General features: G+C 44.4%; 1 protein-coding gene across 4 annotated transcripts in view; it reads right to left on the bottom strand.

The window, feature by feature from the left end:
- Positions 1-4,999, bottom strand: part of Atg16l1 (autophagy related 16 like 1) — a 43,359-nt gene extending 38,360 nt beyond the window's left edge. For 3 of the 4 annotated variants that reach the window (XM_021155819.2, XM_029477157.1, XM_021155811.2), the window contains exons 1-2: positions 4,695-4,999; positions 836-929 (exon numbers count right to left, since the gene is read on the bottom strand). In XM_021155819.2, coding sequence (XP_021011478.1) covers positions 836-929; positions 4,695-4,809 — 209 coding nt within the window. In that variant the 5' untranslated portion in view covers positions 4,810-4,999. The remainder of the gene's footprint in view (positions 1-835; positions 930-4,694) is intronic. The other variant, XM_029477166.1, reaches the window with a different exon arrangement.
- Positions 5,000-10,448: the final 5,449 nt, after the last annotated feature.

The following is a 10,448-nucleotide window of genomic DNA, read 5'->3' as shown; positions in this document are numbered from 1 at the left end:
GGCTGTCCTGGCACTCACTTTGTAGACCAGGCTGGCCTCGAACTCAGAAATCCGCCTGCCTCTGCCTCCCGAGTGCTGGGATTAAAGGCGTGCACCACCTCGCCTGGCAGTTAATCCTGTTTTAACAAGGCTCTGGAAGACTACTCAGGAACCCAACTGTTTCTGATTATTCAACTTTTTTCTTAAGACAGGGTCACACTATGTTGCCTTAGCTAGCCTGGAACCTGCTATGTAGATCACTAGCTTCAGATCTGCCTATCTCTGTCTCCCAAGTGTTGGAAGGTGTGCAACACCAGACATAGCTCCTTGCTTTTTTGTTTTGTTGTTTTTTGTTTTTGAGACAGGGTTTCTCTATGTAGCCCTGGCTGTCCTGGAACTCACTTTGTAGACCAGGCTGGCTTTGAACTCAGAAATCCATCTGCCTCTGCCTCCCAAGTGCTGGGATTAAAGGCGTGCGCCACCACCCCCGGCAGCCCCTGCTTTTGATTACTCAAAAAATAGATCCCAACCGGGTGTTGAGAGGGAGGGAGAGAGGGAGAGTGTTCTGCACAACCATTTTAGTTACATGATTTTAAGAGTTGTGATTTGAAGGGAATTGAGTCCAACTGGGCTAGAAAACAGTATCTGTTTGCTTTAAGGTGGTGACTGTGCAGGGCATGCTGGTGAGCGCCTATAATCACAGCACTGCAAGAGCTGAAGAAGGAGCACTGCAAGTTCAAGACTAGCCTGGGCCACAGTGTGGGACTCTGCCTAAATAAATGAATATGCACGTGCAAGAGAGAACATAAAGACAAGTTTCAAATAAAATGTACAACATAGATTTGTTTCAGAATACCTTATTTCATGCCTATTTGGCAAGTCATGCTTTTCTGCTTGTAGTTTCTGGGTCAATACTGAATGAAGATCTGACTTTTCCAGCAACTTGGTATCTGTATATATAAAAAGAAAAAAAAAAAGCTATTATTGTACCATGCACATATCTTATAAAGCTTGGGACCAAAGAAATACAAGATGTCCTGATCACGTGTCATCATTAGGTGTCAAACTATGTTTGTGGTGGCCTCATTGCATGCAGCAGTCTAGGAACTTAACTGCTCAGATGCTTCTGGCCCGAGCATGTGAAGTCCAACAACACGATCCCATGGACGCGCACCTGGAAGAAGGACCCCTATAGAGAAAACTAAAATGGCTTCCTGCCTTATTATTTTCCACCTTTGGAGTAGGAACAAAATACCATGCACCACAGCACAATGAAATGCTGGTATAAAACTTGATGAATTTAACTACTTTTTAGATCAGGGCACTGGGAAAAGCAGACAGTCTAATGGACGGGAAAGAAACATTGGAGCAAACACAGGAAAAAGGGTGAAATATTTAGTCTTTATTAATTTATCATCATCATCATCATTATTATTTTGAGACAGGGTTTCCCTGTGTAGTCCAGTCTGTCCTGTAACTTGCTTTGTACACCACAAGGCTGTCCTCAAACTCAGAGATCCGCCAGCCTCTGCCTCTCGAGTGCTTGGATTAAAGGTATAAATATGAAATATTTAGACTTCTCATTAGCAATGATGAAATAAGAGACTGTAAAAGCAGGCAGTCACGTGAAAAAGCTGAATTATAAAGATGCCAAAGACCATTATGAGGCTTCTTGCTCAGGAAATTGGATGGAGGTTTATGTCCAAACTCTATAGGAAAGACTTTGTGGCAATAAAATAGTTCTTTCTGTCCATATGAGATGGTAAACAGTGTAGAAATTCAAAAGAACAGACAGGGCTTGAAAGATGTAGTCAGATTCAAAAGGCCCAGTCCAATAAGGTCTGACTGAGGGGCTCTGAAGGGGTAGAAAGGGGGGAGATCCCGCCACAGAAGGCTACAGCCTATAGTCCTATATCAAAAAGCAAATTATCAATAGGAAACATGACAGTAGAGCCATGTAAAATACACAACTGAGACGAGACAGTGAGGCTTAAGGTTCTCTTTCCCAGCATCTAGTTCTTCCTGGTCATTTGATGAGATTACTATGGGGAGATGTGAAACAAGTGTAGTTCAGTGGAGAGCACCAGTCTAGCATGCTCTGGGCTCCAGGGCACAGTATCGCCTAAACCAACACAAAAACAAACTTCAGTTGGTAAAAGAACCTTTCTTATGCTTGAAGGAGAAATGAGAGTCACAGGATAGCCGGAGTTGGGGCAATGCCTTTAATGTCAGCATGCTGTAGGCTTAGAGAGAACCTGAGATGGAGGCCAGTCTGGGTGACAAACACTAAAGCAGCACATTCTGAGTTCCAGTGTCACCAAGCAGAACGAGAGACGGAGCACAGGAACCCTGCAGAGCTCTGAGGGTTACAAAGCTGCAGGACAACCAAAGCTGGGCAGGCTGACAGTCCTACTTCTCCTTAAGATGCAAGCGCAGGAAAAAGTTTCCCCGCATTTGATGGACTTGAGGAGGAAGTGGTTCCTTGGAGAGCACTGACAAAAAGAGGGTGTCATTCAGTGTCACCGCAGATGGACATCCTGTGAGAAGGGAGGGTGGGGCTTTTAAAGGACACCAGGCATTTAAGTGGGCTCCTTCATAAAGGTTTTCTCCTCCAAAGAAGGATCATCAATAAGGGAGCCCACACTTATCCAAGGCCTCTTGTTGTGTTTCTGTTCAGGCTCCGACAGAACGACACAAGGAACGCAAGGGAGATGGTCAGAAATGACCAACTTGAGAAGGCTAGAATGAACTAGGTCATAGTCAAACTAGAAAAGATATGACCAATGCCCTGGCCTATGAAGAAAGATATAAAGAAGCAAAGGTTGTCTGCCCAACCTGCTCCGTTGGCCTCCCATGCTGTGTTCTCTTCTCCTGACTCCTCAAACAGCTTTTCTGTGACTGAGGATCAGCCAGACCTTACGTTCTATCCAGCACCTTCCCTAAACTGGCAAATACTAGTAACAACCTAAAATAGCGTGAACAGTAGGACTAGTTTCCTAAATTACAGCTTTGTGGTCTATCTAGTGCCTTCACTAGCCTAGCAAGTGCAGAGATCCCACCCTCCAAAGTCTATAAACACCGAAAACTTCTTTCTTCTGTGGTTGTTGATGGACGTCCCAGATTCCTCTGCTCTAAGTAGATAGTATTATTTAAGGACCTGATCACCTGAAATTCATCTCAGCTCATCCCTCATTAACTTGGAAAGAATCTTCATTATTTAAAATATTTCCCATCTCTGACTGTTCTGATGGTTTGACACTCTCCTACCAATAGGTTATCCAGTTTTGAAATTAAAAAAAAAAAGTCAAAACAAAATGAAAATGACTCAAGTTGTCTCCAAGATTATTATAGATGTTGTTTAATGCCCTTATATACATTCTATTTTTATGAAGCAGGCAGGGCATATCTTCACTCCCATTTTAAAGATGCACCAAACTAGAAAAGTCTGTAAGGACCTAGTGAGGTCTCTGACCCAATCTGTCAGATTGTAACTACATTATCTTTTAAAGAGAAACAAGAACGGAACCCATAAAACGTGTAAGCAGATTCCTGGGCTACAATAATAGCCATTGCTCTCCCAGAGTACAAGGAAGCAACACACCAGAGACAGCGTCCTTTCCTGCTCTCCTTTTAAAGGGCTAAGTGCAGAGAAAGAGCCATTCCTCAGGAGAGCCAACAAAGGCAAATGCACAAGTGTCTTAAAACTAATGTCAAACCTCAGCCCCAACATTCATCCATACTGCAACTTCATCATCGTTGGCCTTGGTGCTTCATAAAAATTTAACATGAAACAATACACGCCAATTACTTAAAATGCTCAAACGCGTGTGCAAATTGAACCACTTAGGGAGCATAAAAAAAGGTATGGAACTATTTATCTGCTGTCATTTATACTGACTTAATTAGTCTGGGGTGTTTTTGATTTTCAAGTACATCCCCAGATGATTCTAACCTGTAAATAACTACTGATTTATCCCCATCAGAATGCAAATAGCAGTATTACGATTTCAAATCCCACTACCCGCAAAAACTTAGGAAGACTATGCCCAGGCTATCTCAGGAAGCAGATGGGACCTCAGGATCGAGGAGTGTCAACTTCTTCGTTCAAATGCCAAACAGATTGGCTAAATTGGGAACACGAGGCACGAAAATGCTCGTTGAGAACCCGCCTTAAGAATACAAAAGATACTTTCGATCCTTAAAATTCGCAAAGAGCGGCGAAGAGACCACTTTTTTTCCTCACCTAAGGCTTTCAATAATAGCAAATGACCCAATGGACAAATCCTAAAACTCAAATGTGTACCAACAATATGGAGAGGCCTGAGAAGTCAAAAACCACTAGTTCCACAGCATTTCGAAGAGAACGTCCATCTCTCGAGTTAATGCTTAAAGTCAATCTCTGTCTTGAACTCGATTCCTTAAACACGATGTTTTTGGAGCCTGACTACCTAAGTGCATCGGCGCCGACTGGGTTATCGAGATTTACAACTGCAAACGATGTCTGTGGAAAGAACCTGGAAAAGGGGAACCCTCCATGATCGCGCCTAAGGTTTAAGCCAAAGAAGGAAGACAGGCAACGAAAGGGCTCGGGGCGTGCGGGACGCCAGGTCCCCGCCGAGGCCGCCATGGGCGCGGGCGGAGCCGGGGTTCTGCCTGGGGTTCTCGCTGCCACGGCGCGTTCCACTCCCCGCCCCGGGCCGGCGCGTGGCGCTCACACTGCAGAATGATCTCCTCGAACGCCTGCCTCTGCAGTCGGTCCCGGCGCCTCAGTTCCTCCGCGATGTGACGCTTCCAGCGGGGAAAGTCTGCGGCGCGCAGGCCCGACGACATGCCGAACGCTGCCCCGGCGCCTCAGGGCGGCCGATCCGCGCCGACAATGGGGGGCTGCAGGCTGCAGCGTGCTGCCAGCCGCGAGCGAACAGAAGCCGGCCGCCGGAACCTCACCTTCCCACACAGGGCACCCCCGAGGCGATCCGGGAAGATTTTCCGGTCTCTGCCGGAAATTATTCTGGAGAAGGCCGGAAGACCCGCCTCGTGGCCGGACGTCCTAGGCCGCGCGCAAGCTCCCGGCCGAGACGTCGTGGGACGCTCTCAAATGACGCAACCTTGAAGCCGGAAGCGTCGGTAATGAGAGGCAGCCGCTGGGAGGCACCCTGGCTTCGCGGAAGAAGACAGGAAATGGGGTGGTTTTGTCCGGGGGTGTCTGTTTCCTTGCTTTCTATTACATTGTGTGTGCATCTTCTTCTTCTTCTTCTTCTTCTTCTTCTTCTTCTTCTTCTTCTTCTTCTTCTTCTTCTTCTTCTTCTTCTTCTTCTTTTCTTTTTTGTCGCCTGCTTTTTCTTTATTTTAGCTCAGAAGTGGGAGCCACTCCCCTGTGTATAGTGTATGATTGTCGTTGAGTGACAGCCTCCCTAAGTATTAAGTGCCTAACCTGTAAAATGGGGGTAGTAATGGTATTTAACCGGAAGGTGAAAAGCCGTGAAATGTAATTTCTCACTGCTGCATGGCAAGGCTGTCTTCACATAGACAACTGCGTCCCTCCAAGACCTACGCAAACTGAATTTTAGCTCATGCCTGTGTGTGCCTTCAAGGCTGATCTCAAACGCCTAGACTTAGACCATCTTTTTGGTCTTTTGGTTACTACGCTCTCAAAGGATATGAATCAATTGAGAGACACAGTTTAAAGAGAAATTTAGCAAAGTAAACACGCCAAAGAGAGAGGAGTGGATTTTTTTAAAAAAGATATCTCTGTTGGGGATTTAATTTTTTTTTTCTTAATGAAAAGGAGGTAAGTAGCATAATTCATGGAGTAAGGCCACCCATTTCCATCTCAAAACAAGGAAGATTGGTTCCTTTTAGGGAAGTAACCTTTTAGGGTACTTCTGGTTTTCCAGAAAAGCCCACAGGTTGAGGCTAGAGGAATGCAGACTGTAAACACTCACACACACACACACACAAATGCTGTGGAGCCTTGGGTGATATTATTATCACTTTTTTTTTTTGAGATTCACAATTTTTTTTATTAGATATTTTCTTTACGTACATTTCAAATGCTATCCCGAAAGTTCCCTATACCCTCCCCCCGCCCTGCTCCCCTCCCCACCCACTCCCACTTCTTGACCCTGGCATTTCCCTGTACTGGGGCATATAAAGTTTGCAAGACCAAGGGGCCTCTCTTCCCAGTGATGGCCGACTAGGCCATCTTCTGCTACATATGCAGCTAGAGATACGAGCTCTGGGGGTACTCGTTAGTTCATATTGTTGTTCCACCTATAGGGCTGCAGACCCCTTCAGCTCCTTGTGTGCTTTCTCTAGCTTCTCCACTGGGGGCCCTGTGTTCCATCTTTTTTTTTTTTTTTTTTTTTTTAAAGATTTATTTATTTATTATATGTAAGTACACTGTAGCTGTCTTCAGACATTCCAGAAGAGGGCACCAGATCTCGTTGCGGGTGGTTGTGAGCCACCATGTGGTTGCTGGGATTTGAACTCTGGACCTTCGGAAGAGCAGTCAGGTGCTCTTACCCACTGAGCCATCTCACCAGACCCCCCTGTGTTCCATCTTATAGATGACTGTGAGCATCCACTTCTGTATTTGCCAGGCACTAGCATAGCCTCATACGAGACAGCTATACCAAGGTCCCTTCAGCAAAATCTTGCTGGCATATGCAATAGTGTCTGAGTTTGGTGGCTGATTATGGGATGGATCCCCAGGTGGGGTAGTCTCTGGATAGCCCATCCTTTTGTTTTAGCTCCAAACTTTGTCTCTGAAACTCATGGGTATTTTGTTCCCTATTCTAAGGAGGAATGAAGTATCCACCCGTTGGTCTTCCCTCTTCTTGATTTTCTTGTGTTTTGCAAATTGTATCTTGGGTATTCTAAGTTTCTGGGCTAATATCCACTTATCAGTAAGTGCATATCTAATGGCTTCTGTGATTGGGTTACCTCACTCAGGATGATATCCTCCAGATACATCCATTTGTCCAAGAATTTCATAAATTCATTGTTTTTAATAGCTGAGTAGTACTCCATTGTGTAAATGTACCACATTTTCTTTATCCATTCCTCTGTACCCCATTTTTAATGGGGTTATTTGAATTTCTGGAGTCCAGCTTCTTGAGCTCTTTGTATATATTATTATCCCTATTATTATCATTATTGTTGTTGTTGTAGTTCGTCAAAAGACTCTTACAAGGACCACAGAGACCGCTGCCATCGCTGCAAAACACATGAGGATTTTTATTGCTCCAACATGTTGGGATCAGCACGCAGGCCAGAGGAGAGACCAAGAACAAAGAAAGAACACACTTTTTATACCTTTGTAAGAGGCAGATTTGAGCGACAGGGTTCTCATTGGTGTAGCAAGTAACCCTTTCAGGCATTGGTTGGTTTGTGTAGTGACTACATAACCTTTTGGCCTAGTCCCTCACTTTTCTTGCCCCCATGGTGGGTTATTATGATTTGGTCAGCAAAGTAATATTACATTTTGAACTTATGGATCAGCTATTAACGTCACAGCTATTAACGTCAAGGGAATTCTTGCAACAAGGTCAGGATGGTTTGTGGTCTTTGTCAGAATTCAGTGTGGGGCAGGGTAGGAGAATTGCTAATCTTGTAATGGTTATTTCTCTGAGAACAGCTGCTATTATTTTGGCAGTAGCAAACTCAGTCATTTTGACCGCTAAAACTATGTTTTTACATTTGTTTAGTGTGGCTCTGCACTTGGCCTGCTAGTATAGCTTGGGAAGTCCTTTTCAGAGGGGGAAGGGACTGGGTGGTCTTGAATTCATTTCGGATATTACAGTCTTATCTAGGAGAGATGTCTGGTAGCTTTCCTGATGCTGTACTAGTTTTGTGTTCTGTTTGTTGTTTATTTTCTTTTAACTTGACACAGTCTGGGAAGAGGGAACCTCCTCTAAGAAACTGTCTCCATAAGATTGGCCTGTAGGCGAGCCTGTGCATTGTTTTCTTGATTAACAAACTGAAAGCTGGGCTGGATGGCTCACTGGGGAGGCAGAGACAGGTGGGTCTCTCATGATTTGAGGCAAGCCTGGTCTACATGGTGAGTTCTGTGATAGCCAGAACTAGTCTCAAAAAACCAACAAAAACCTAATACAGCTGTTTCATCTCTGGCTCCTTTTTGGTGACCTTTCAAGCTCCCGGAAATGATCACATGGATCTCTGTTAAGAAAGTTGACATTTTGCTGTGAATGTTGGGCCATGGTTTCACAATTGCTTCTCAAGCTGTACAAAGTTAGGAGCAGGGGCTTAAGCTGTCTCCTAGAACCCCCCGCTTTCAGATTCTCTCCACAAGTTGCATTCTACCAGATGTTCTTATATCTGCCCTCTGGAGTAGCTGAGACTATCTATAGTCATGTGCCTCTGTGCTCAGAACCACTGACCTTAGAAATGCCTCACTACCACCACCACCACCACCACCACCACGAGAAGGATATGGATGAAAATAGAGCTAATAAAAGCTGTGAACAATGAATCACAGATTCTGTCCTTCATTATACTCCTAGGAGCCTCAGAAGGCGATCCAATACTAGTAGAAGTCAGAAGGGAGAACTGATGACACACAGACCCTTAGAAAGATGGTGGACTGGCTGGGTTTATGTGTCAACCTGACACAAGCTGGAGTTATCACAGAGAAAGGAGCCTCCCTTGAGGAAATGCCTCCATGAGATCCAGCTGTAAGGCATTTTCTCAATTAGTGATCAAGTGGGGAGGGCCCAGACCATCCCTGGGCTAGTAGTCTTGGGTTCTATAAGAAAGCGAGCTGAGCAAACCAGGGGAAGCAAGCCCATAAGCAGCATTCCTCCATGGCTTCTGCATCCACTCCTGTCTCCAAGTTTCTACCCTGTGTGAGTTCCTGTTCTGACTTTTTTGTGATAAACAGCAATGTGGAAGTATAAGCTGAATGGACCCTTTCCTCCCCAACTTGATTTTTGGTCATGATGTTTTGTGCAGGAATAGAAACCCTGACTAAGACAGATGGTTTTGCTTGACAAGATCACTTGAACAGAAAAATTGGTTCAGAATTGTCTGAAAATCATTGCCTTTAACAGTCTAGTGAATATGTTGCTTTTAGCAGGTTAGTAAGATTGTAACAAGGACCAATGAAATGGCTCAGCAGGTAAGGGTAATTGTTGCCAAGCTTGGTGACCTGAGTTCAAGACCTAAGGCACATACAGTAGAAATAATGCACTCCTGCCAGTTTTCCTCTGACCTTCACACACACATACACACTGGGGCACTCCTGTACACACATAGACACAACACAGGTGCATGTGTACAAACAGTAAATAAAATTTGATTTAAAAGTTATGGAGCCACACAATGTAGGATTCACAAAAGGGGAATGGAATGTCAGAGTCTTCTAGTAAGAAGATCCTTCATATGCATCTAACCCTCAAGAGACAAGGCCTCAGGGAGTAGGGAGATCTGGTGAGGGGTAGAGTAGAGACATTCTCTTGGAGATGGGGGTGGGGGTGGGGGTGGGGAGAAGGTATGGGATGAGGAATAGTCAAAGGGTAGACCAGGAGGGGGATAAATACTGAACTATAAAAAAGAATCAAAGAATAACAAAAAAGAAGATCCTTCATAGACAGTTAAGAAATCCTTGGAACAGAACAAACATGGAGAACAGGTTCTAGACCTGTAGTAAGGATACCCCAATAGTTGCTCTGGAGGCATTAAAGGGAACCCTGGGAATCACATGTAAGTTATTTCCTCCTACAGGGAAGTAAATGAAGAAGCAGGTCCTGAGAGTTACAATCTTCAACATGGCACCAAATCTTGTCAACTAATCATGATAATTTTCTGACAGGCATATAATTAAAACATAATTGGAAGGTTTGCTAATTTGCTCAGCTAGCAGCCACTTGAAGTTATGTCAAATAATATTTTGATGCATAACCATATGCAAAAATGTTTGTCATAGCGTTGCTTCTAATAGTGTCAAGTTAGAGATGTTTTTCCAACTTGAAGAGATTGGCTAAATTATTGTAGATTCTGTCAGTTGCTCATAGAAAAACCAGCATATACCATAGACCTTCTGTGTTAAGTACTTGCCTGAAGAAGCCTGCTTAGATCTGGGCTCAGATATAGGCAGCTGGATGCCAGCACTGTGTCCATGGTGACCACTCACCCACATGATTTCCTGTCCAACTGGCATTGCAGCTCAGCTTGACTGGGCCCCATAAAACAAACAAATGTTATTTTATATTTTTGTTTTTACAGACAGGGTCTCACTATGTAGTTTTGGTGGTCCTAGAACTCTATGTTAACCAAGCTGGTCCCGAATTTACAGAGATCAATCTGCCTCTGCCTTTTGAGTGGTGAGATTGAAGGAATGTGCCACTACACAAGGCTAGAAAACAAATTTAAGTGATTTGTAATCTACAAATTAGCCAGTAGAGAGGGCATCCTGACAGGCAGCAGGCAGTGATGGGGGGGGGGGCGCCTTG

The sequence above is a fragment of the Mus caroli genome, chromosome 1 (assembly GCF_900094665.2).
Source record: "Mus caroli chromosome 1, CAROLI_EIJ_v1.1, whole genome shotgun sequence".
In the NCBI taxonomy this organism is placed as follows: domain Eukaryota; kingdom Metazoa; phylum Chordata; class Mammalia; order Rodentia; family Muridae; genus Mus; species Mus caroli.
Note: the sequence above shows the minus strand (reverse complement) of the source record. Positions and strands in the feature narration are given on the sequence as shown.